General features: G+C 44.6%; 1 protein-coding gene across 2 annotated transcripts in view; it reads left to right on the forward strand.

Moving 5' to 3' along the window:
* The window catches only part of LOC123990507 (formin-like), a 55696-nt gene extending 28523 nt beyond the window's left edge, over positions 1-27173 (forward strand). Inside the window, exons 7-17 of one of the 2 annotated variants that reach the window (XM_046291061.1) lie at positions 2995-3056; positions 3145-3233; positions 7885-8014; positions 8268-8414; positions 10271-10330; positions 12380-12500; positions 16358-16450; positions 22500-22551; positions 22726-22875; positions 24243-24324; positions 26993-27173. In XM_046291061.1, the coding sequence (XP_046147017.1) occupies positions 2995-3056; positions 3145-3233; positions 7885-8014; positions 8268-8414; positions 10271-10330; positions 12380-12500; positions 16358-16450; positions 22500-22551; positions 22726-22875; positions 24243-24324; positions 26993-27040 (1034 nt within the window). In that variant the 3' untranslated portion in view covers positions 27041-27173. Of the gene's footprint in view, positions 1-2994; positions 3057-3144; positions 3234-7884; positions 8015-8267; positions 8415-10270; positions 10331-12379; positions 12501-16357; positions 16451-22499; positions 22552-22723; positions 22876-24242; positions 24325-26992 lie in introns of those variants that run through there. The other variant, XR_006830661.1, reaches the window with a different exon arrangement.
* The last annotated feature ends 474 nt before the right edge of the window (positions 27174-27647 follow it).

The raw sequence follows: 27647 nt of genomic DNA on the forward strand, positions 1-27647 counted from the left end.
GACAGACAGACAGACAGACAGACAGACAGACAGACAGACAGACAGACAGACAGACAGACAGACAGACAGACAGACAGACAGACAGACAGGGCCTAACTCCAACCACCACCAAATCTCCATTCAGCTGTACTGTAATACAGTCATATCTGATCTAGTCAGACCAGGTGGTGAAGTCTCCATGGTCATCTATCTATAGTCAGACCAGGTGGTGAAGTCTCCATGGTCATCTATCTATAGTCAGACCAAGTGGTGAAGTCTCCATGGTCATCTATCTATAGTCAGACCAGGTGGTGAAGTCTCCATGGTCATCTATCTATAGTCAGACCAGGTGTTGAAGTCTCCATGGTCATCTATCTATAGTCAGACCAAGTGGTGAAGTCTCCATGGTCATCTATCTATAGTCAGACCAAGTGGTGAAGTCTCCATGGTCATCTATCTATAGTCAGACCAAGTGGTGAAGTCTCCATGGTCATCTATCTATAGTCAGACCAGGTGGTGAAGTCTCCATGGTCATCTATCTATAGTCAGACCAGGTGGTGAAGTCTCCATGGTCATCTATCTATAGTCAGACCAGGTGGTGAAGTCTCCATGGTCATCTATCTATAGTCAGACCAAGTAGAACATCAGGATAAACAGTGCATTCTGAAAGTTTTCAGACCCCTTGACGTTGTCCACATTTTGTTACATTACAGCTTTGGTCTAAAATTAATTAAATAAATGTTTTTCCACATCAATATACAGACAATACCCCATAATGACAAAGCGAACAGTTTAAAAAAACTTTAAAAACTACAGAAATACCATATTTACATAAGTATTCAGACATTTGTTATAAGACTCGAAATTGAGCTCAGGTGCATCCTGTTTCCATTGATCATACTTGAGATGTTTCTGTAACTTAATTGTCGTGAATTCAATTGATTGGACAGGATTTGGAAAAGCACACACCTGTCTATGTAAGGTCCCACAGTTGACAGTGCTTGTCAGAGCATTATCCAAGCCATGAGGTCGGTGGAATTGTCCATAGAGATCCGAGACAGGAATTTCGGGAAGGGTACCAAAAATGTCTGCAGCATTGAAGGTCCCCAAGAACACAATGGCCTCCATCTTTCTAAAATGGAAGAAGTTTGGAACCACCAAGACTCTTCCTAGACCTGGCCACCCGGCCAAACTGTGCAATCGGGGGAGAAGGGCCTTGGTCAGGGAGATGATAAAGAACCCAATGGTCACTCTGACAGAGCTCCAGAGTTCCTCTTTGGCGATGGGAGAATCTTCCAGAAGGACAACCATCTCTGCAGCACTCCACCAATCAGGACATTATGGTAGAATGGCCAGATGGAAGCCACTACTCAGGAAAAAGCACATGACAGCCTACTTGGAGTTTGCCAAAAAGGCACCTAAAGGACTCAGATCATGAGAAACAAGATTCTCTGGTCTGATCAAACCAAGATTGCACTCTTTGGCCTGAATGCCAAGCTTGACGTCTGGAGGAAACCTGGCACCATCCCTACAATGAAGCATGGCGGTGGCAGGATCATGCTGTGGGCATGTTTTTCAGCGGCAGGGACTGGGAGACTAGTCAGGATCGAGGGAAAGATGAACTGAGAAAAGTACAGAGAGATCCTTGATGAAAACCTGCTCCAGAGCGCTCTGGACCTCAGACTGGGGTGAAGGTTCACCTTCCAACAGAACAATGACCATAATCACACAGCCAAGACAATACAAGAGTGGCTTCGCGACAAGTCTCTGAACGTCCTTGAGTGTCCCAGCCAGTCCAGACTTGAACCCAATCGAATATCTCTGGAGAGACCTATAGCTGTGCAGCGACGCTCCCCATCCAGACAGAGCTTCAGGGAATCTGCAGAGAAAAATGGGAGAAACTCCCCAAATTCAGGTGTGCCAAGCTTGTAGCGTCATACCCAAGAAGACTCGAGGCTGTAATCGCTGCCAAAAGTGCTTCAACAAAGTACTGAGTAAAGTGTCTGAATACTTATGTAAATGTGATATTTCAGTTTTTTATTTTGAATATATTTGCAACGAGTTTTTAAAACCTGTTTTTGCTTTTTCATTATGGGGTATTATGATGTCATTATGGGGTATTATGATGTCATTATGGGGTATTGTGTATAGATAGATGAGAGGAAAAAAAAACATTTAATCCATTTTAGAATAAGGCTGTAACGTAACAAAATGTGGAAAAAGTCAAGATGTCTGAATACTTCCCAAATGTACTGTAGTGCATTGCTTTTGACCCTGGCCAGGCAGTGCACTATATAGGGAATAGTGTGCCATTTGGAACAGATTCTGAGTTACCATTTGAATTGGGAAAGACAGTACCTTAAGGGGAAGGAATCTACACTGTGGGTCTCTTTGGTTTCTGTGGCAGGGAGCAATTAGTTTCCCAGAAGTGGAGAGTTTTAGATTTGGTGTGTGTGTGTGTGTGTGTGTGTGTGTGTGTGTGTGTGTGTGTGTGTGTGTGTGTGTGTGTGTGTGTGTGTGTGTGTGTGTGTGTGTGTGTGTGTGTGTGTGTGTGTGTGCGTGTGCGTGTGCGTGTGCGTGTGCGTGTGCGTGTGTGTGTGTGTGTGTGTGTGTGTGTGTGTGTGTGCGCGCGCATCTGGCCCTCACACACCTCTCACCAGCCCAACATTGATCATGTGGAGACAGACCTTGTCCACTGGGATATTATAGATATATCGGTTTCAGCAGCAACTTTAAGAACAGGGAAACATCCATGTTTTGTTGAAATGTTTAATCTGATCCAGTCATGTTGGATTTCAGCTCTGTGAAAGTACACCTTTGGGAATCGTGTAGGAGAGTTGGCTTCAGTTTTTTGTGTGAAAAAAAATCTTGCAATTACACCTACAACCTCCCGCCAGTCGTAGAAATACCCTTATGTGACCCCACAGGCCGGTAGAGATGCAATTGACTGTATACTGTGTATCCATCCATGCACTACCTTCGCTCGTGACTCAATGAACCTGTTTACTCCTGTAGCTGTGCTGACGGTGGACAACTCCATCGTGGACATGGAAACCATCCAGGCCTTATATGAAAACGTGAGTACCACTCCTTTCTTGTCTTGTCCTTTTTTTTGGCCTTTTGAGCCCTCTTCAGTTTGTTAAGTGTTGTTTGATGCCCTACCAGAGAGCCCAGCCCGATGAGCTGCAGCAGATAACGAGACACTACCACACTTCAGAGGAGGAACGGATCAAGTTGCTGGACAAACCTGAACAGTGAGTGTTCTCCTTTCCCTTCTCATCACCTGTTTAACTTTCTGTGGAGGGTGATAGCTGGGGAAAACCTTGTGAGTAGCTCCACCTCAAGACACCATCTCCACCTCAAAGCACCATCTCCACCTCAAAGCACCATCTCCGCCTCAAGACACCATCTCCACCTCAAAGCACCATCTCCACCTCAAGACACCATCTCCACCTCAAGACACCATCTCCACCTCAAGACACCATCTCCACCTCAAGACACCATCTCCACCTCAAGACACCATCTCCACCTCAAAGCACCATCTCCACCTCAAAGCACCATCTCCACCTCAAGACACCATCTCCACCTCAAGACACCATCTCCACCTCAAAGCACCATCTCCACCTCAAGACACCATCTCCACCTCAAGACACCATCTCCACCTCAAAGCACCATCTCCACCTCAAGACACCATCTCCACCTCAAAGCACCATCTCCACCTCAAGACACCATCTCCACCTCAAGGCACCATCTCCACCTCAAGACTCCACTTCAAGGCACCATCTCTACATCAAGACATCATCTCCACCTCAAAGCACCATCTCCACCTCAAAGCACCATCTTCAAGTCAAGACACCATCTCCACCTCATGGCACCATCTCCACCTCAAAGCACCATCTCCACCTCAAGACACCATCTCCACCTCAAAGCACCATCTTCACCTCAAGACACCATCTCCACCTCAAGACACCATCTCCACCTCAAGACACCTTCTCCACCTCAAAGCACCATCTCCACCTCAAGAATCCACCTCAAGGCACCATCTCCACCTCAAGAATCCACCTCAAGGCACCATCTCCACCTCAAGACTCCACCTCAAGGCACCATCTCCACCTCAAGACTCCACTTCAAGGCACCATCTCCACCTCAAGGCACCATCTCCACGCCAAGGCACCATCTCCATCAATGCCTCTTCCCACTCAGGAGGCTTAAAAATTTGGCATGGACCTTCAGATCCTCAAAACGTTATACAGCTGCACCATTGAGAGTATCTTGACTGGCTGCATCACCGCTTGGTATGGCAACTGCTTGGCATCCTACTACAAGGCGCTGCAGAGGGTAGTGCGTGCGGCATAGCTGGGGCAAAAGCGTCCTGCCACCCAGGACCTCTATACCAGGTGGTGTCAGAGGAAGGTCCTAAAAATTGTCAAAGACTCCAGCCACCCAAGTCATAGACTGTTCTCTCTGCTACCGCACAGCAAGTGGTACCAATGCACCAAGTCTGGAACCAACAGGACCCTGAACAGCTTCTACCCCCAAGCCAGAAGACATAGTTAGTCTGGGTAACAATTGGTTAACTATTTAACTATCTGCATTGACCCTATTTGCACTAATTCTTTTGACTCATCCCATATCCTGCTGCTACTGTTTATTATCTATCCTGTTGCCTAGTAGCTTTATCCCTACCTATATGTACATACTGGATCTAACTCAATTACCTCGTACCCCTGCACATCGACTCGGTACTGGTACCCCGTGTATATAATAGACAAGTTATAATTTCTCATTGTGTTTTTATTCCTCTGCATTGATGGGAAGGGCCTGTAAGTAAGCATTTCTGTTATGCAGGTGAGTGAGGACCCAAAAGCGATATAACGGAAACAGAGTCTTTTAATGTCCAAACAGGGAAAACATAAATCCTCAATCATTACAGGGGAAGTCCAAACAGGGAAAACACAAATCCTCTAGTTTAACAGGAGAGTCCCCCTTCTAGTTGTTGAGGAGAGTTGCAGGGCTAGCGGCAACAGACTGCAGGTCCCTTCGGGTAGGCGCGGGCCGTAGAGGATAGAGACACCTGCTCACACGTAGTATCTGATGACGAGGCAGAATACAACTGGACGGAACAAAAGCAAAGCAAACAGCAAACAAGAATCCGACAAGGACAGAAGCAGAAACAGAGAGAGAAATAGAGACTTAATCAGAGGGCAAAATAGGGGACAGGTGTGAAAGAGTAAACGAGGTCGTTAGGAGAATGAGGAACAGCTGGGAGCAGGAATGGAACGATAGAGAGAGAGAGGAATAGAGAGAGAGAAACCTAATAAGAAAGGGGGAAACCTGAAATAAGACCACTGTTAGTCAGGGGAAGCAACTGTTAGTCTACACCTGTTGTTTAAGAGATTTCACTGAGAAAGCCCAGGGACAAGACATGACAATACAATACATGACATTTCACTGTTAGTCTACACCTGTTGTTTGAGAAGCATTTCACTGTTAGTCTACACCTGTTGTTGATGAAGCATTTCACTGTTAGTCTACACCTGTTGATTATGAAGCATTTCACTGTTAGTCTACACCTGTTGTTTGAAAGTCATTTCACTGTTAGTCTACACCTGTTGTTTAAGAAACATTTCACTGTTAGTCTACACCTGTTGATTATGAAGCATTTTCACTGTTAGTCTACACCTGTTGATTATGAAGCATTTCACTGTTAGTCTACACCTGTTGATTATGAAGCATTTCACTGTTAGTCTACACCTGTATTAATATGGAGTTTGTCCCCTTCTTTGCTGCTATAACAGCCTCCACTTATCAGTGAAGGCTTTCCACTAGATGTTGGAACATTGGACTTGCTTCATTCAGCCACAAGAGCATTTGTGAGGTCGGGCACTGATGTTAGGCGATTATGCCTGGCTCGCAGTCGAAGTTCCAATTCATCCCATAGGCGTTCGATGGGGTTGAGGTCAGGGCTCTGTGCAGGCCAGTCAAGTTCTTCCACACCGATCTCGACAAACCATTTCTGCATGGACATCGCTTTGTGCACAGGAGCATTGCCGTGCTGAAACAGTAAAGGTCCTTCCTAAAATGTTGCCACAAAGTTGGAAGCACAGAATTGTCTAGAATGTTATTGTATGTTGTAGCGATTTCCCTTCACTGGAACTAAGGGGCCTAGCCCGAACTATGAAAAACAGCCCTAGACCATTATTCTTCCTCCACCAAACTTTAGAGTTGGCACTTTGCATTCCGGCAGGTAACGTTCTCTTGGCATCCGGCAAACCCAGATTCATCCATCACACTGCCAGATGGTGAATCGTGATTCCTCACTCAAGAGACCGCGTTTCCACTGCTCCAGAATCCAATGGCAGCGAGCTTTACACCACTCCAGTCGACGCTTGGCATTGCGCATGGTGATCTTAGGCTCGTGTGCAGCTGCTCGGCCATGGAAACCCTTTTCATGAAGCTCCAGACGAACAGTTCTTGTGTGCTCGATTTTATTCACCGGTCAGCAACGGGTGTGGCTGAAATAGCCGAATCCACTAATTTGAAGGGGTGTCCTCATACTTTTGTGTATATATAGTGTAGCTTACTATTCCTAATGTGATGAACAGATTGGATAGTCATAAATTCGTCCAATAAAATATCTAATTTACTGTTGAATGCAGCACGTAGTGACGTAGAGTAAGTCTAAGCTATATCACATATGTTTCTTAACCTTTCTTTGCATGGGGAAAAATGTGTCCTTTTTTCTAAACACATTTCATGCAATTCTACTGGAGTTGATATGACTGGAGACATTAGTGGAATAATTTTTAATATGACAAAAAACAATGACAGGGTAGCCCACTCTGCTGACACTGACCCACAGATCAATAGAAAGGATGTTGTCGGATCCATATAATTACCATATGGGGCGGCAGGGTGGCCTAGTGGTTAGAGCTGTTGGACTATTAACCGGAAGGTTGCAAGTTCAAATCCCACTTTCCTAGTCAAATAAAATAAATACATATGTGAAGGGGAGACACAAATGCAATATGACATCCATCTAACCTGGAGGAGAACAATATTATCCAAAAACAAATCTTCAAGGGGCGCTGAGCCAACAATGATGGGGTGGCAGGGTAGCCTAGTGGTTAGAGTGTGTAACTAGTAAGTGTTGCAAGTTTGAATCCCCGAGCTGAACAAGGTAAAAATCTGTCATTCTGCCCCTGAACAGGCAGTTAACCCACTGTTTTCAGGCCGTCATTGAAAATAAGAATTTGTTCTTAACTGATTTGCCTAGTAAAATAAAGGTGAAATAAATAAAAATGAAAAATGTTAAAGACAGTCAAGATGTCCACTCACCAGGGATACGGCTGATGCTCTCTACTGGTGCCAATAAGACAGGCTACTGTTCATTCAATTAAGTTGAGAATGTTGACAAGTTAAATACAGAAGTCTTTTCATTGTCATCTCTTTACAGCAGGAGCCATTTGCTTTCCCAACTATGTTTTCCTGCGATTGTATTTTAAAATATTGCGATATGCCTGGCTGGGCTTCTCTACTTTTCAGTGACAGTCACAACTCAACAATCATCTATTTGCCGTTCGCGGTCCAAATTACCGATCCTTCAGACTAAGTGATTTAACACAATAAACAGCTTTATTTTTTATTAAAGAAGCTAATGGTCCGGTGTAGTAGCCTATTTTGAATGATTGTATTTATTTCTGTACAGGGTATTTAAGCTCTATAATTTTGGCAAATGTAATTCAATTTACTTTAGGGGAAGCTTAGCTAAAACGGTTATGATGGTTATTTTATTTTCAAGACGGTCTTCATCCGTAACCGTCGGTTACACGGTAATTCTGCCAGCCCTAAACTCTAATGTAACTTCCATCATGTCTTCTTCCTGTCTCCCTGTGTTGTCTCTAGGTTCCTCTATGAGTTATCTCAGATACCAGACTTCCCAGGCAGAGCTTCATGTATCATCTTCCAGTCTGTCTTCATAGACGCCATCGCCTCCGTACAGCGGAAGGTTGACATCGTCTCTCGCGTCTGCAAGGTAGTTCCAAGATAATAAGGAATATTAAGAGATTCCCGATTCCCTACCAGATGAATTGAGGAGCTTGCTGTGCTCATTTAAAACACACATTCAAGCCTATGTGTCAGGCCTCATTTCCATGGTCTATTTCGGTGGCTCGGTAACAGAGTAACCACAGGAAGCGTGTGTACTGTACACCACATTGTTCAAAAAGTGTTCTGAAGTGCAGTCAAAAGTCTCTAAGTTAACAGGAGGTTGGTATCTCTGAATGTAGGATCTGTTGGAGACCTCCAGTGTGAGGGAAGTAATGGGTCTGGTTCTAGCTCTGGGGAACCACATGAACGGGGGCAACAGGACCAGAGGACAGGCTGACGGCTTCGGGCTGGAGATCCTGCCCAAACTGAAAGATGTCAAGAGCAGGGTAATGAAGTCTCAACTCTACAGTATTGTAGTGACTTTAGTATCATTCCTAACAACCTCATGTAAAAAGGTTCAAACCCCTTGTTGTAATGGCTAAAGTGTTGGACTGACAATCATAATCACAGAATAGTGTACAATCAGATTAGTGTACATTGTAACCCAGTATACACACATACCAAGGTGTAATTATTAGTTTGTCTTGTACACATTCACAGCTAAATGCTGTTCCTCTCCAGCACCATCCAATAGCATCATTTATTATTTTACCTTTATTTAACTAGGCAAGTCAGTTAAGAACAAATTCTTATTTACAATGACGGCCTAGGAACAGTAGGTTAACTGTCTTGTTCAGTTGACCCACTTTGTCAGCTCAGGGATTTGATCTAGCGACCTTTCGGTTACTGGCCCAATGCTCTTACCACTACGCTACCCGCTCTAACCAGTAGGCTACCTGCTCTAACCATCACTAACCACCAGGCTACCTGCTCTAACCACCACTAACCACTAGGCTACCTGCTCTAACCACCAGGCTACCTGCTCTAACCACCACACTACCTACTCTAACCACTAGGCTACCTGCTCTAACCACTAGGCTACCTGCTCCAACCACTAGGCTACCTGCTCTAACCACTAGGCTACCTGCTCTAACCACCAGGCTACCTGCTCTAACCACCACACTACCTGCTCTAACCACTAGGCTACCTGCTCTAACCACTAGGGTACCTACTCTAACCACTAGGCTACCTGCTCTAACCACTAGGCTACCTGCTCTAACCACTAGGCTACCTGCCTCTAACCACTAGGCTACCTGCCTCTAACCACTAGGCTACCTAACCACTAGGCTACCTGCTCTAACCACTAGGCTACCTGCTCTAACCACTAGGCTACCTGCTCTAACCACCAGGCTACCTGCTCTAACCACCACACTACCTACTCTAACCACTAGGCTACCTGCTCTAACCACTAGGCTACCTGCTCTAACCACTAGGCTACCTGCCTCTAACCACTAGGCTACCTGCCTCTAACCACTAGGCTACCTAACCACTAGGCTACCTGCTCTAACCACTAGGCTACCTAACCACTAGGCTTCCTACTCTAACCACTAGGCTACCTACTCTAACCACTAGGTTACCTGCTCTAGCCACTGGGCTACCTAACCACTAGGCTACATGCTCTAACCACTAAGCTACCTAACCACTAGGCTACCTGCTCTAACCAATAGGCTACCTGCTCTAACCACTAGGCTACCTGCTCTAACCACTAGGCTACCTGCTCTAACCACTATGCTACCTGCTCTAACCACTAGGCTACCTGCCCTAACCACTAGACTACCTGCTCTAACCACTAGGCTACCTGCTCTAACCACTAGACTACCTGCTCTAACCACTAGGCTACCTGCTCTAACCACTAGGCTACCTGCTCTAACCACTAGACTACCTGCTCTAACCACTAGGCTATCTACTCTGACCACTAGGCTACCTACTCTAACCACTAGGCTACCTACTCTAACCACTAGGCTATCTACTCTGACAACTAGGCTACCTACTCTAACCACTAGGCTACCTACTCTAACCACTAGGCTACCTGTCTCTAACCACTAGGCTACCTGCTCTTACCACTAGACTACCATGCTCTAACCACTAGGCTACCTGCTCTAACCACTACGCTACCTGCTCTAACCACTAGGCTACCTGCTCTAACCACTAGGCTTCCTGCTCTAACCACTCGGCTTCCTGAGGCAGAAGACAGACACATGTGGAGTTTGTTTGCAGTGATCTTTCTTTTGATTATGTGCATTGTGTTTTTTAACATTCTGCTTGATGTCGTTTGGATGTGTCGTGTCTTTGCTCGTTTCAGGACAATCGAATCAGTCTGGGCGACTATGTGGTATCATACTATCTCCGCAATCTGGATGAGGTAATGTCACTTTATTGGTCTATGGTGGTTGGTCTATGGTGGTTGGTCTATGGTGGTTGGTCTATGGTGGTTGGTCTATGGTGGTTGGTCTATGGTGGTTGGTCTATGGTGGTTGGTCTATGGTGGTTTGGTTGGTCTATGGTGGTTTGGTTGGTCTATGGTGGTTTGGTTGGTCTATGGTGGTTTGGTTGATCTATGCTGGTTTGGTTGATCTATGGTGGTTTGGTTGATCTATGGTGGTTTGTTTGATATATGGTGATTTGTTTGATATATGGTGATTTGTTTGATATATGGTGGTTTGGTTGGTCTATGGTGGTTTGGTTGATCTATGGTGGTTTGGTTGATCTATGGTGGTTTGGTTGGTCTATGGTGGTTTGGTTGGTCTATGGTGGTTTGGTTGATCTATGCTGGTTTGGTTGATCTATGGTGGTTTGGTTGATCTATGGTGGTTTGGTTGGTCTATGGTGGTTTGGTTGGTCTATGGTGGTTTGGTTGGTCTATGGTGGTTTGGTTGATCTATGGTGGTTTGGTTGATCTATGGTGGTTTGTTTGCTCTATGCTGGTTTGGTTGATCTATGGTGGTTTGGTTGATCTATGGTGGTTTGGTTGATCAATGGTGGTTTGGTTGATCTATGGTGGTTTCGTTGGTCTATGGTGGTTTGTTGATCTATGGTGGTTTGGTTGGTCTATGGTGGTTTGGTTGATCTATGCTGGTTTGTTTGATCTATGCTGGTTTGTTTGCTCTATGCTGGTTTGGTTGATCTATGGTGGTTGGTTGGTCTTTGGTGGTTTGGTTGGTCTATGGTGGTTTGGTTGATCTATGGTGGTTTGGTTGATCTATGGTGGTTTGGTTGATCTATGGTGGTTTGTTTGATATATGGTGATTTGTTTGATATATGGTGGTTTGGTTGGTCTATGGTGGTTTGGTTGATCTATGGTGGTTTGGTTGATCTATGGTGGTTTGGTTGGTCTATGCTGGTTTGGTTGATCTATGGTGGTTTGGTTGATCTATGGTGGTTTGTTTGATATATGGTGATTTGTTTGATATATGGTGGTTTGGTTGGTCTATGGTGGTTTGGTTGATCTATGGTGGTTTGGTTGATCTATGGTGGTTTGGTTGGTCTATGGTGGTTTGGTTGGTCTATGGTGGTTTGGTTGGTCTATGGTGGTTTGGTTGATCTATGGTGGTTTGGTTGATCTATGGTGGTTTGGTTGATCTATGGTGGTTTGTTTGATATATGGTGATTTGTTTGATATATGGTGGTTTGGTTGGTCTATGGTGGTTTGGTTGATCTATGGTGGTTTGGTTGATCTATGGTGGTTTGGTTGGTCTATGGTGGTTTGGTTGGTCTATGGTGGTTTGGTTGGTCTATGGTGGTTTGGTTGATCTATGGTGGTTTGGTTGATCTATGGTGGTTTGTTTGCTCTATGCTGGTTTGGTTGATCTATGGTGGTTTGGTTGATCTATGGTGGTTTGGTTGATCAATGGTGGTTTGGTTGATCTATGGTGGTTTCGTTGGTCTATGGTGGTTTGTTGATCTATGGTGGTTTGGTTGGTCTATGGTGGTTTGGTTGATCTATGCTGGTTTGTTTGATCTATGCTGGTTTGTTTGCTCTATGCTGGTTTGGTTGATCTATGGTGGTTGGTTGGTCTTTGGTGGTTTGGTTGGTCTATGGTGGTTTGGTTGATCTATGGTGGTTTGGTTGATCTATGGTGGTTTGTTTGATCTATGGTGGTTTGGTTGATCTATGGTGGTTTGGTTGATCTATGGTGGTTTGGTTGATCTATGGTGGTTTGGTTGATCTATGGTGTTTTGGTTGGTCTATGGTGGTTTGGTTGATCTATGGTGGTTTGGTTGATCTATGGTGGTTTGGTTGATTTCTGGTCATTCTGGTTTAGCTTTTTTTGCTTCCATTCTAGAATGTTGATCAACATTGTTATTGCTGTTGTTGTTGTTATCACTGGATATTGTTGTTGATGTTGTTGTTGTTATCACTGGATATTGTTGTTGATGTTGTCACTCTGATGTTGTTGTTGTTTCCCTCCAGAACGCTGGGACAGAGAGAAGTGTCTTCCCTCTCCCCGAGCCTCAGGATGTGTTTCTGTCAGCCCAGGTCAAGTTTGAAGACATCACCAAGGAGCTGAGGCAGCTGAGACGGGACCTGACAGGTGGTGGAATCATAAAACATGAGTCATTATTGATTGGATGATAATGCCCTTTTCCTGAAATGTAACTCACTATTGTAAGAGAGAAACTCCCCTCGTCCACCACCAATGGTGAGAGGTCTTTTAGGCAGCACAATACCCACTTAAATAACTGAAAAGTGTGAAAGCATGTTTTTTGTATTTCTGTGAATGTAACGGTGTTACTCTGAGGTTAGTGTGTTATGTGTTCGTGTTTGAGAGCCTCCTTCAGCCTCTGTAACTCTATCTCTGTAGTTAGTGCTGCTTCAGATTCCTCACAGTCGCAACCTCAGACCCAGTCAGTCTGGCAGTGTTCTGTTCTCACCGGGCCGCAACCTCAGACCCAGTCAGTCTGGCAGTGTTCTGTTCTCACCAGGCCGCAACCTCAGACCCAGTCAGTCTGGCAGTGTTCTGTTCTCACCAGGCCTCATTCAGACAGCAATAGGATGGTTTCCCGTCAGCCATTACTGGCCACAGCAGCCATTTAAAAAAATAACTATTTTAATGCTAAAGCACCATGTTTGACCAACTCACAGTCCACTCAGCTTCAGAACAAAAGAGTCCCTCTCCTTCCACAGTCCACTCAGCTTCAGGACAAAAGAGTCCCTCTCCTTCCACAGTCCACTCAGCTTCAGGACAAAAGAGTCCCTCTCCTTCCACAGTCCACTCAGCTTCAGGACAAAAGAGTCCCTCTCCTTCCACAGTCCACTCAGCTTCAGGACAAAAGAGTCCCTCTCCTTCCACAGTCCACTCAGCTTCAGGACAAAAGAGTCCCTCTCCTTCCACAGTCCACTCAGCTTCAGGACAAAAGAGTCCCTCTCCTCCACTGTCCACTCAGCTTCAGAACAAAAGAGGTCCTCTCCTCCACAGTCCACTCAGCTTCAGGACAAAAGAGTCCCTCTCCTTCCACAGTCCACTCAGCTTCAGGACAAAAGAGTCCCTCTCCTTCCACAGTCCACTCAGCTTCAGGACAAAAGAGTCCCTCTCCTCCACTGTCCACTCAGCTTCAGAACAAAAGAGGTCCTCTCCTCCACAGTCCACTCAGCTTCAGAACAAAAGAGGTCCTCTCCTCCACAGTCCACTCAGCTTCAGAACAAAAGAGGTCCTCTCCTCCACAGTCCACTCAGCTTCAGAACAAAAGAGGTCCTCTCCTCCACAGTCCACTCAGCTTCAGAACAAAAGCGTTCCTCTCCTTCTCCACTCTTTTATTCCACCTCAGTCATCCTGGAATGTCTTTAAGTGTGCCCATATGCCAGCCAACCAGCCCCAACTATGGTCGCCCTGAGGACAATGTATGGCTCACTCTCTCTGCCATTGTGTGTGTGCTTGGACATTTCTCCGGTTACTGTTCATGTGCATATGTGTGTGAACACACGTGCAAGTCTGCATGTGTGTCGTGTGGAGACTTCATGGAGTCACTCTTGGAGTCTCTGTGATACTGTCCTGGCGCCTTTCAGATACAGACTTCATGGAGTCACTCTTGGAGTCTCTGTGATACTGTCCTGGTGCCTTTCAGATACAGACTTCATGGAGTCACTCTCGGAGTCTCTGTGATACTGTCCTGGCGCCTTTCAGATACAGCTCTTATCCTGCCCATCAGATCTGTCTCTGTGTTGTGCCTCCTCCTCCTCCCCGGCTCCTCATCCTCCTCCTCCTCCCCGGCTCCTCATCCTCCTCCTCCTCCCCGGCTCCTCATCCTCCTCCTGTTCCTGCTCCTCCTCCGCCTGCTCCTTCTGCTCCTCATCCTCCTAATTCTCATCCTGCTCCGCATCCTCCTAATTCTCCTGCTCCTCATCATGCTCCTCTTCCTCCTCCTGATCCTCCACCTCCTCTCCCTGCTCCTCCTCTTGCTCCTCCTCCTCCATGTCTTTGTGTGATTGTACTGTATGTTGCCAGCTGAACAGCTTCACATCGCTGCTCTGTCCGTATGTAATCTGAGGGGGGTACTCCTTATCAACCCAATCACACTGCCCTACACACACACACACACACACACTTACAAGCACACACACACACACGCACACACACACGGAACACCCTACACACACCCCTTATCTTCTGTTTGGGGCTCTGCAGAGATACGCTACTCTACCCTGCTTCTCCGTATCACCCGGCCTCCCCTGTGGCCCCCAGATGTGAGTCACAGATTCATTTCTCTACCTCTCAACATGACTGGGTCTTATCACTGAGGCGCTCAACCACCGTGACATCTCTCCATCTATCTCAGGATCCTTTTGTCCCGCTGTTTCAACCTCCCTCATGCCTGGATTGAACCGTGCTTTTGTTTTGCTTTGGTTTTGCTTTGGTTTGTGTGTGTGTGTGTGTGTGTGTGTGTGTGTGTGTGTGTGTGTGTGTGTGTGTGTGTGTGTGTGTGTGTGTGTGTGTGTGTGTGTGTGTGTGTGTGTGTGTGTGTGTGTGTGTGTGTGTGTGTGTGTGTGTGTGTGTGTGTGTGTGTGTGACTCTCTTCTCCACCTTCTTGTATTGTTGTTGGACAGTGGTTTTGGTGGTGGTGTTTATCCCAGAGCATTATGCTGGGAAATATGAACCGCCATAGCAAACGAATGACTCACTTTGCGTGTGTGTGTCTTTGTGTGTGTGTGTCTGTGTGTGTGTGTGTGTCTGTGTGTCTGTGTGTGTCTGTGTGTGTGTCTGTGTGTGTGTGTGTGCGTGCGCGTGTGTGTGTGCGTGCGTGTGGGTGTGTGTGTGCGTGCGTGTGGGTGTGTGTCTGTGTGTGTGTCTGTGTGTGTGTGTGTGCGTGCGTGCGTGCGCGAGTGTGTGTGCGTGCGTGTGGGTGTGTGTCCATGCAAAATACATTTTGAATGTAGTTGTTATATTTTCCCAAAGGAGTTTCCATTAAGTGTGATAACAACCTTTACCGAGCATGTCAAATCCCTAGGTTGTAGAATAGAAGCTGTTCCATTGTCAGGAAGGAAATCACGTCTTTGTGGCAGCACTGATTGGTCACACAGGTCAAGAGCTCTAAGAGGGACTGCCCTATCACAGAATAATTGTAACCTGAAACAAATCACCCAAAAACACAACTCAAAATGTGGGTTTGATTTAGTCTCACGTTGCCACGTTGGCTGTGTGAAGAGGCTACGTTGGTTTTGCTGTGTCAAACAGTTGCTTCACTACAGTTACAGTACACTTTTAATGTCAAGTAGGCATGTGTTCTCTGTTAACCTGAGACGGAATTACCCTCTTCAAGTCTGACCAGAACAAACTCCTCTCCAGCACAAAAGAGAGAAAACAAACAAAGCAAAGAAAGACTCGCCACAATGAAGACACCCGCCTCCACAGTTTACACAAATCCTCAATGAAAACAGTATTCTTTGTCATTTTATCTGGGTGGTGATGATGGAGCGTGACGTGGGGGACAGGAGGGAGGGGGTGTGTTACTGTGACTCCCAGCAGGCTGTATTATGACTGGGCCTGGAGACTGGCTCCTCTGGCTCTCCTGTGATGCCCTGATTGGACGAACAGTGAGCCAGAGGGAACAAACAGAACAGGGACAGGTCTAGGAGCCACAGAGAGAGAGAGAGAGAGAGAGAGAGAGAGAGAGAGAGAGAGAGAGAGAGAGAGAGAGAGAGAGAGAGAGAGAGAGAGAGAGAGAGAGAGAGAGAGAGAGAGAGAGAGAGAGAGAGAGATATCAGCTGCCGCCTGCTGTATGTTCATCAGTGCATCTAAACAGTTGTTATCAAAAAGAGAAACCGTAACGATAACCTTCCCCTCTGGTACAGGTGGAGCTGACTGAAGCTCTGTCTGTCCGTCTGTCTCTGTGTGTTGATTTGGAAAAAATGTATGAGAGAAGTCTAACAATATATGTTTTCCTGTTTTTCCAGTGTGTGAGAAAGGTGTTCAGAAGGTGTGTTCCAGCTCTACAGACGAGCACCTCCAGCCGTTTAAGGACAAGATGGAGGCGTTCGTTCTGATTGGTGAGTAGCCTATAACACTGGGCAATAATGAGGACAACAGTAGTCCCCAGTAGTTAGTAGTATAGTGACACAACAACAGTAGTTAGTAGTATAGTGACACAACAACAGTAGTCCCCAGTAGTTAGTAGTATAGTGACACAACAACAGTAGTTAGTAGTATAGTGAGAAGCCTATAACACTGGGCAATAATGAGGACAACAGTAGTCCCCAGTAGTTAGTAGTATAGTGACACAACAACAGTAGTCCCCAGTAGTTAGTAGTATAGTGACACAACAACAGTAGTCCCCAGTAGTTAGTAGTATAGTGAAAAGCCTATAACACTGGGCAATAATGAGGACATCAGTAGTCCCCAGTAGTTAGTAGTATAGTGACACAACAACAGTAGTCCCCAGTAGTTAGTAGTATAGTGACACAACAACAGTAGTTAGTAGTATAGTGACATAACAACAGTAGTTAGTAGTATAGTGACACAACAGCAGTAGTCCCCAGTAGTTAGTAGTATAGTGACACAACAACAGTAGTTAGTAGCATAGTGAAAAGCCTATAACACTGGGCAATAATGAGGACAACAGTAGTCCCCAGTAGTTAGTAGTATAGTGACACAACAACAGTAGTCCCCAGTAGTTAGTAGTATAGTGAGAAGCCTATAACACTGGGCAATAATGAGGACAACAGTAGTCCCCAGTAGTTAGTAGTATAGTGACACAACAACAGTAGTTAGTAGTATAGTGACATAACAACAGTAGTTAGTAGTATAGTGAAAAGCCTATAACACTGGGCAATAATGAGGACAACAGTAGTCCCCAGTAGTTAGTAGTATAGTGACACAACAACAGTAGTTAGTAGTATAGTGACATAACAACAGTAGTTAGTAGTATAGTGAAAAGCCTATAACACTGGGCAATAATGAGGACAACAGTAGTCCCCAGTAGTTAGTAGTATAGTGACACAACAACAGTAGTCCCCAGTAGTTAGTAGTATAGTGACACAACAACAGTAGTTAGTAGTATAGTGACATAACAACAGTAGTTAGTAGTATAGTGACACAACAACAGTAGTCCCCAGTAGTTAGTAGTATAGTGACACAACAACAGTAGTTAGTAGCATAGTGAAAAGCCTATAACACTGGGCAATAATGAGGACAACAGTAGTCCCCAGTAGTTAGTAGTATAGTGACACAACAACAGTAGTCCCCAGTAGTTAGTAGTATAGTGACACAACAACAGTAGTTAGTAGTATAGTGACATAACAACAGTAGTTAGTAGTATAGTGAGAAGCCTATAACACTGGGCAATAATGAGGACAACAGTAGTCCCCAGTAGTTAGTAGTATAGTGACACAACAACAGTAGTCCCCAGTAGTTAGTAGTATAGTGACACAACAAAAGTAGTTAGTAGTATAGTGACATAACAACAGTAGTTAGTAGTATAGTGAGAAGCCTATAACACTGGGCAATAATGAGGACAACAGTAGTCCCCAGTAGTTAGTAGTATAGTGACACAACAACAGTAGACCCCAGTAGTTAGTAGTATAGCGACATAACAACAGTAGTTAGTAGTATAGTGAGAAGCCTATAACACTGGGCAATAATGAGGACAACAGTAGTCCCCAGTAGTTAGTAGTATAGTGACACAACAACAGTAGTCCCCAGTAGTTAGTAGTATAGTGACACAGCAACAGTAGTTAGTAGCATAGTGACACAACAACAGTAGTCCCCAGTAGTTAGTAGTATAGTGACACAACAACAGTAGTCCCCAGTAGTTGGTAGTATAGTGACACAGCAGCAGTAGTTAGTAGTATAGTGACATAACAACAGTAGTTAGTAGTAGTTAGTAGTAGTAGTAGTAGTTAGTAGTAAGTAGTAGTAGGAGTAGTAGTAGTAGTAGTAATTAGTAGTATAGCGACATAACAACAGTAGTTAGTAGTATAGTGAAACAACAACAGTAGTTAGTAGTATAGTGACACAACAACAGTATTTAGTAGTAGTATAGTGACATAACAACAGTAGTTAGTAGTATAGTGACACAACAACAGTAGTTAGTAGTAGTTAGTAGTAGTAGTAGTTAGTAGTAGTATAGTGACACAACAACAGTAGTTAGTAGTATAGTGACACAACAACAGTAGTTAGTAGTAGTTAGTAGTAGTAGTAGTTAGTCGTAGTATAGTGACATAACAGCAGTAGTTAGTAGTATAGCGACATAACAACAGTAGTTAGTAGTAGTATAGTGACACAACAACAGTAGTTAGTAGTATAGTGACATAACAACAGTAGTTAGTAGTATAGTGACACAACAACAGTAGTTAGTAGTATAGTGACATAACAACAGTAGTTAGTAGTATAGTGACACAACAACAGTAGTTTGTAGTATAGTGAAACAACAACAGTAGTTAGTAGTAGTTAGTAGTAATAGTAGTTAGTAGTAGTGTGACACAGCAACAGTAGTTAGTAGTAGTCAGTAGTATAGTGACACAACAACAGTAGTTAGTAGTATAGTGACACAACAACAGTAGTTAGTAGTATAGTGACATAACAACAGTAGTTAGTAGTAGTAGTTAGTAGTATAGTGACACAACAACAGTAGTTAGTAGTATAGTGACACAACAACAGTAGTCAGTAGTATAGTGACACAACAACAGTAGTTAGTAGTAGTCAGTAGTATAGTGACACAACAACAGTAGTTAGTAGTATAGTGACACAACAACAGTAGTTTGTAGTATAGTGACACAACAACAGTAGTTAGTAGTCAGTAGTAGTAGTTAGTAGTATAGTGACACATCAACAGTAGTATAGTGACACAACAGTAGTTAGTAGTATAGGGACACAACAACAGTAGTTAGTAGTATAGGGACACAACAACAGTAGTCCCTAGTAGTTAGTAGTAGTAGTAGTTAGTAGTATAGTGACACATCAACAGTAGTATAGTGACACAACAGTAGTTAGTAGTATAGTGACATAACAACAGTAGTTAGTAGTATAGTGACACAACAACAGTAGTTAGTAGTAGTTAGTAGTAGTAGTAGTTAGTAGTAGTATAGTGACACAACAACAGTAGTTAGTAGAATAGTGACACAACAACAGTAGTTAGTAGTAGTTAGTAGTAGTAGTAGTTAGTCGTAGTATAGTGACATAACAGCAGTAGTTAGTAGTATAGGGACACAACAACAGTAGTTAGTAGTAGTATAGTGACACAACAACAGTAGTCCCTAGTAGTTAGTAGTAGTATAGTGACATAACAGTAGTTAGTAGTATAGTGACACAACAACTGTAGTCCCTAGTAGTTAGTAGTAGTATAGTAACATAACAGTAGTTAGTAGTAGTATAGTGACAAAACAACAGTAGTCCCTAGTAGTTAGTAGTATAGTGACATAACAGTAGTTAGTAGTATAGTGACACAACAACAGTAGTTAGTAGTATAGGGACACAACAACAGTAGTCCCCAGTAGTTAGTAGTAGTATAATGACATAACAGCAGTAGTTAGTAGTATAGTGACACAACAACAATAGTTAGTAGTATAGTGACACAACAACAGTAGTTAGTAGTATAGTGACACAACAACAGTAGTTTGTAGTATAGTGACACAACAACAGTAGTTAGTAGTCAGTAGTAGTAGTTAGTAGTATAGTGACACATCAACAGTAGTATAGTGACACAACAGTAGTTAGTAGTATAGGGACACAACAACAGTAGTCCCTAGTAGTTAGTAGTAGTATAGTGACATAACAGTAGTTAGTAGTATAGTGACACAACAACAGTAGTCCCTAGTAGTTAGTAGTAGTATAGTGACATAACAGTAGTTAGTAGTAGTATAGTGACACAACAACAGTAGTCCCTAGTAGTTAGTAGTATAGTGACATAACAGTAGTTAGTAGTATAGTGACACAACAACAGTAGTTAGTAGTATAGGGACACAACAACAGTAGTCCCTAGTAGTTAGTAGTAGTATAGTGACATAACAGTAGTTAGTAGTATAGTGACACAACAACAGTAGTCCCTAGTAGTTAGTAGTAGTATAGTGACATAACAGTAGTTAGTAGTAGTATAGTGACACAACAACAGTAGTCCCTAGTAGTTAGTAGTAGTATAGTGACATAACAGTAGTTAGTAGTATAGTGACACAACAACAGTAGTCCCTAGTAGTTAGTAGTAGTATAGTGACATAACAGCAGTAGTTAGTAGTATAGTGACACAACAACAGTAGTTAGTAGTATAGTGACATAACAGTAGTTAGTAGTATAGTGACATAACAGTAGTTAGTAGTATAGTGACATAACAGTAGTTAGTAGTAGTTAGTAGTCAGTAGTTAGTAGTAGTTAGTAGTCAGTAGTAGTAGTTAGTAGTATAGTGACATAACAACAGTAGTTAGTAGTATAGTGACATAACAGTAGTTAGTAGTAGTTAGTAGTCAGTAGTAGTAGTTAGTAGTATAGTGACATAACAGCAGTAGTTAGTAGTATAGTGACATAACAGCAGTAGTTAGTAGTATAGGGACACAACAACAGTAGTCCCCAGTAGTTAGTAGTATAGTGACACAACAACAGTAGTCCCTAGTAGTTAGTAGTATAGTGACATAACAACAGTAGTTAGTAGTATAGTGACATAACAACAGTAGTTAGTAGTATAGTGACACAACAACAGTAGTTAGTAGTATAGTGACATAACAACAGTAGTTAGTAGTATAGTGACATAACAGTAGTTAGTAGTATAGTGACACAACAACAGTAGTTAATAGTATAGTGACATAACAACAGTAGTTAGTAGTATAGTGACATAATGTCACGGTTTTCATATGGTGAAGGAGAGTCGGACCAAACTGCAGCGTGTCGATTGCGATCCATGTTTAATCACACAACGTAAACACGAATCAATACAAAAACTCAACAAAACAATAAACGTAATGAAAACCGAAACAGCCTAAACTGGTGCAAACTAACACAGAATAAGGACATCTGATTGAGAACCACTTCAGACAGCCATAGACTCTCCTAGAACACCCCACTAAGCTACAATCCCACTAAGTTACACACCACATACAAAAACCCATGTCACACCCTGGCCTGACCAAATACATAAAGAAAAACACAAAATACTTCGACCAGGGCATGACACATAACAACAGTAGTTAGTAGTATAGTGACACAACAACAGTAGTTAGTAGTATAGTGACACAACATCAGTTAGTAGTATAGTGACACAACAACAGTAGTTAGTAGTAGTTAGTAGTAGTAGTTAGTAGTAGTATGGTGACATAACAACAGTAGTTAGTAGTATGGTGACACAACAACAGTAGTTAGTAGTAGTTGGTAGTAGTAGTAGTGTATATATATATATATATCGCTCCCTCTCTCTTTTGCTCTCTATCCCTCTTTCTCCCTCCCTCCTCACGTTGCTCCTATTATAATTATTCAATTGTCTCTAGCTCTCAGATAAGGAAGCATACATCCTGTTGCCATGGCAAATTTCTTATCTGTCTTTTTTAGAGGCTTGATATGGGTCTGAGGGGAAGATAGACAGCTTACGGTGAAGTTCAGAGGCTAGACACAGAGATAGGGATCAGGCAGTGTGTACTGGGACTCTGGAGAGAGACAGATAGGGAGAACGTTCAGTGGGATAAACTGTTCAGAGAGAGAGAGAGCGAGAGAGAGAGCGAGAGATCGCAAGAGAGCGAGAGAGAGTGAGAGAGCTAGAGAGCGAGAGAGAGTGAGAGAGAGTGAGAGAGCTAGAGAGCGAGAGAGAGCGAGAGAGAGTGAGAGAGAGAGCGAGAGTTCTGTTCTGCATGGCTCTAAGTCTTTGGATTGAAATAGAATCATAGACCATTATAGAAACACCGAAGGATAGGGTTTGTTACAATTAAGGCAGCAAAACAGCCCCTTTGTGGGAGAATTGCTTGTAAAATGTGTGTTTTTAAGAAGAAAAAGGTTGTCTGGCTCCATTTAACTTGCAATTGTCAAGACCATTGTACAGTACAATACCTTCTCAGTGCTTGTCTTTGCATGCCGGTGTATGTAGTTCATTTAAATGTTATACAATTGTGTATATTTCATTTGCAGCGCATAAAGAACATGATGACGTGCATGCCCAGTTGATGTTTGCACAAAAAAGGTTTGAAAACATTCCTCTCGTTCTACTTCTACATAGCCTTTGTAGTATGACAAAATAAGTTTAATTGAAGAGCTCCACAGGGCGATACTACCGTCGACAGTAATTCAATTATTATACGAGAGATTCACTGGACCAGAGGTTCTAACACCATCTTCCCTTATCTCCGTTCCTCAGCTTCCACGAGCTGGTGACGTTCTTAGGGCTGAAGCCCAAGACAGGAGAGACCGAGGTGGCGACAGGTCACTTCTTCATGCTGTGGTTTGAGTTCTGTACCGACTTCATGACCAGGTGGAGGAGAGAGAACAAGAATATCTCCAAAGAGAGGTGTGTGTGTGTGTGTGTGTGTGTGTGTGTGTGTGTGTGTGTGTGTGTGTGTGTGTGTGTGTGTGTGTGTGTGTGTGTGTGTGTGTGTGTGTGTGTGTGTGTGTGTGTGTGTGTGTGTGTGTGTGTGTGTGTGTGTGTGTGTGTGTGTGTGTGTGTGTGCGCGCGTGTGTGTGCGTGCATGCGTGCGTGCAAAAGAGGTAATTTGGAACCACCCTTGTGTGATGTAACCTTGCCAGAGAACTGATGACTTGCGTTAGCTCCCCAGGCTCAGTCTTGTGGCGTGCAGAAGACCCGGGTTCAAAACCCTGGTCAGTTACGGCTACAAACACAAGTGAACTACTGTAGCTCCAAGACTGGAGTAATTTAATTCCCACAGGGATCGCTTACACATACTGAAAACATATGTATTCACTTCAGTGGATAAAAACATCTAATTGACATTTACAATATATATTACTTGGATTTGACCGTGTATTATTTGCTTATATAACTATATCCCCATGAGAATTGACTAAATAAGGAAGATGGCTATCTAAGATGGCCGCCATCACCCATCTGCTACATCCAACGAAGACACTTCCGGTCTTATCCAGAACGACTTATCATACCCGACCCTCGGTGGGAATCAAATCCACAACCCTGGAGTTGCAACCGTCATACTCTTCCAACTGAGCTACACGGGACCAGACTGACTGACTGACTGAGACTTTCTGTCTGTCTGAAGATTGTGATCTTGTGGAAAACATTGTCCTATCTAGAACATCGGTCGAATCTCCTGTATGTTACTGGGTCCGAGGCTGATGTGAACTTGTCTCCTGGGGGGGGGACGTACGTATCAAGTGTCTCAGAGTTCTGATTTAGGATCAATTCTGATCACAGTGCCTAAGATTACATGGATGGGGGGGGGGGGGCTGGTCCTAGGTCAGCACTCTCACTATGAAACTGATGTGAACTTGTCTCCTGGGGGGGGGGGGGGGGGGGCTGGTCCTAGGTCAACACTCTCACTATGAAACTGATGTGAACTTGTCTCCTGGGGGGGGGGGCTGGTCCTAGGTCAACACTCTCACTATGAAACTGATGTGAACTTGTCTCCTGGGGGGGGGGGCTGGTCCTAGGTCAACACTCTCACTATGAAACTGATGTGAACTTGTCTCCTGGGGGGGCTGGTCCTAGGTCAACACTCTCACTATGAAACTGATGTGAACTTGTCTCCTGGGGGGGGGCTGGTCCTAGGTCAACACTCTCACTATGAAACTGATGTGAACTTGTCTCCTGGGGGGGGGGGGGGGGCTGGTCCTAGGTCAACACTCTCACTATGAAACTGATGTGAACCTGCTCTTTTCCCCATCCTTCCCTCTTTCTCCCAGACTGAAAGAGGCTCAGCTGTCGGTGAAGAAGATTACAGCAGACAAGAAGGTGGAAACTAGAAAGATCAACCCTAACAGTCTGGTGAGAACAACACGACTCAATCTTAAGATAGACATATAGTCAGGGGGTGCAACTTTGGTTTTAGAAGTGGGGAGGGACATAGATTTTTTAAAATCTGGTTGGATAAATAATCCAAACAGCCTCTCCAACCTCTCTGAGGCGTCCACATGGTCCTAAAGCACACTGTTGCCTTGTCTTGTATCACTTTCCAATGATACAACTGGGGGGGAACAAAAATGCCATTTTCGTTCGCTCTCTCTCTCTCTCTCTCTCTCTCTCTCTCTCTCTCTCTCTCTCTCTCGCGCTCTCTCGCTCGCTCTCTCTCACTCGCTCGTTCTCTCTCGTTCTCTCGTTGTCTCTTGCTCTCTCGCTCTCTCTCTCTCGCTCTCTCTCTCGCTCTCTCTCACTCGCTCGTTCTCTCTCACTCTCTCGTTGTCTCTTGCTCTCTCGCTCTCTCTCTCTCGCTCGCTCTCTCTCACTCGCTCGTTCTCTCTCGTTCTCTCTCTCGCTCTCTCGCTCTCTCTCTCTCTCGCTCTCTCTCTCGCTCTCTCTCACTCGCTCGTTCTCTCTCGTTCTCTCGTTGTCTCTTGCTCTCTCGCTCTCTCTCTCTCTCTCGCTCTCTCTCTCGCTCTCTCTCACTCGCTCGTTCTCTCTCACTCTCTCGTTGTCTCTTGCTCTCTCTCTCTCTCTCTCTCGCTCTCTCGCTCTCTCTCTCTCTCGCTCTCTCTCTCGCTCTCTCTCACTCGCTCGTTCTCTCTCGTTCTCTCGTTGTCTCTTGCTCTCTCGCTCTCTCTCTCGTCATGTTCCCCCCGTCCCCAGTGAAAGCTGGGCCCCTGCATACAGTATAGAGCTCTGAGCACCACTATCGACTATCCATCACATCTGATTAACCACCACAGTGTGGTGAGTCTCAGGGAAACATTACCACTCAACTCAAACAGAAAACATGTTAGAATGAATTTCATGGTTATTGCAGTGCATTACTTAAGCATTAAAGCATGAGGTGGTGTGGAAACTCAAATAAAATGTTATTTGTCACATACTCATGGTTAGCAGATGTTAATGTGAGTGTAGCGAAATTCTTGTGCTTCTAGTTCCGACAGTGCAGCAATATCTAACAATTCCACAACAACTACCTTATACACACAAATCTAAGTAAAGGAATGGACTAAGAATATATACATATAAATATATGACAGAGCAGCATAGACTAAGATGAACATTATGGCCAATATACCACGGCTAAGTGCAGTTCTTAGACACGACGCTATGCAGAGTGCCTGGATACAGCCCTTAGCCGTGGTATGTTGGCCATATACCACAAGTCCCTAAGGTGCCTTATTGTTATTGTAAACTAGTTACCAACGTAATTAGAGCAGTAAAAATAAATGTTTTATCATACCCGTGGTATATGGTCTGATACACCACGGCTGTCAGCCAATCAGCATAAGGGCTCGAACCACCCAGTTTATAAAGAGAAATAATGCACACTCAAGTTCTCATTTGCAACTGCGACCTGGCCAAAATAAAGCATAGCAGTGTGAACAGACAACACAGAGTTACACATGGAGTAAACAATTAACAAGTCAATAACACAGTAGGAAAAAAAATGGGCAGTCTATATACAATGTGTGCAAAAGGCATGAGGAGGTAGGCGAATAATACAATTTTGCAGATTAACACTGGAGTGATAAATGATCAGATGGTCATGTACAGGTAGAGATATTGGTGTGCAAAAGAGCAGAAAAGTAAATAAATAAAAAACAGTATAAAAACAGTATGGGGATGAGGTAGGTGAAAATGGGTGGGCTATTTACCAATAGACTATGTACAGCTGCAGCGATCGGTTAGCTGCTCGGATAGCTGATGTTTGAAGTTGGTGAGGGAGATAAAAGTCTCCAACTTCAGCGATTTTTGCAGTTTGTTCCAGTCACAGGCAGCAGAGTACTGGAACGAAAGGCGGCCAAATGAGGTGTTTGCTTTAGGGATGATCAGTGAGATACACCTGCTGGAGCGCGTGCTATGGATGGGTGTTGCCATCGTGACCAGTGAACTGAGATAAGGCGGAGCTTTACCTAGCATGGACTTGTAGATGACCTGGAGCCAGTGGGTCTGGCGACGAATATGTAGTGAGGGCCAGCCGACTAGAGCATACAAGTCGCAGTGATGGGTGGTATAAGGTGCTTTAGTGACAAAACGGATGGCACTGTGATAGACTGCATCCAGTTTGCTGAGTAGAGTGTTGGAAGCCATTTTGTAGATGACATCGCCGAAGTCGAGGATCGGTAGGATAGTCAGTTTTACTAGGGTAAGCTTGGCGGCATGAGTGAAGGAGGCTTTGTTGCGGAATAGAAAGCCGACTCTTGATTTGATTTTCGATTGGAGATGTTTGATGTGAGTCTGGAAGGAGAGTTTGCAGTCTAGCCAGACACCTAGGTACTTATAGGTGTCCACATATTCAAGGTTGGAACCATCCAGGGTGGTGATGCTAGTCGGGCATGCGGGTGCAGGCAGCGATCGGTTGAAAAGCATGCATTTGGTTTTACTCGCATTTACTTAGTTGGACAAGGCTTACTTAATGACTTAGTTGGTCAAGGCTTACTTAAAAGCCAGTACAGTACAGTATGTGGAGACCATTTGCTTCCTGTCCCTAATGAAAAACAATAACCCCTTTTCCCTGCCCTGACAGAAAGAGAGACTGCGCCAGAAAGAAGCCAACATGGTGGCCACAAGCTGAGAGACAGAACAGAGAAGAACAGGACAGAGAAGAGAAGACATTAATGAGAAGAGTAATGGGTTGATGTGTGAGAGGACTGGGGACTCCTCCCACCTTCTCCCGTCACCGCCCCTTAGCCACCCACACAGGACTGGGGACTCCTCCCACCTTCTCCCGTCACCGCCCCTTAGCCACCCACACAGGACTGGGGACTCCTCCCACCTTCTCCCGTCACCGCCCCTTAGCCACCCACACAGGACTGGGGACTCCTCCCACCTCCCGTCTCCGCCCCTTAGCCACCCACACAGGACTGGGGACTCCTCCCACCTCCCGTCACAGCCCCTTAGCCACCCATACAGGACTGGGGACTCCTCCCACCTCCCGTCACCGCCCCTTAGCCACCCACACAGGACTGGGGACTCCTCCCACCTCCCGTCACCGCCCCTTAGCCAACCACACAGGACTGGGGACTCCTCCCACCTCCCGTCACCGCCCCTTAGCCACCCACACAGGACTGGGGACTCCTCCCACCTCCCGTCACCGCCCCTTAGCCACCCACACAGGACTGGGGACTCCTCCCACCTCCCGTCACCGCCCCTTAGCCACCCACACAGGACTGGGGACTCCT

Source organism: Oncorhynchus gorbuscha, linkage group LG12 (assembly GCF_021184085.1).
Source record: "Oncorhynchus gorbuscha isolate QuinsamMale2020 ecotype Even-year linkage group LG12, OgorEven_v1.0, whole genome shotgun sequence".
Classification (NCBI taxonomy): domain Eukaryota; kingdom Metazoa; phylum Chordata; class Actinopteri; order Salmoniformes; family Salmonidae; genus Oncorhynchus; species Oncorhynchus gorbuscha.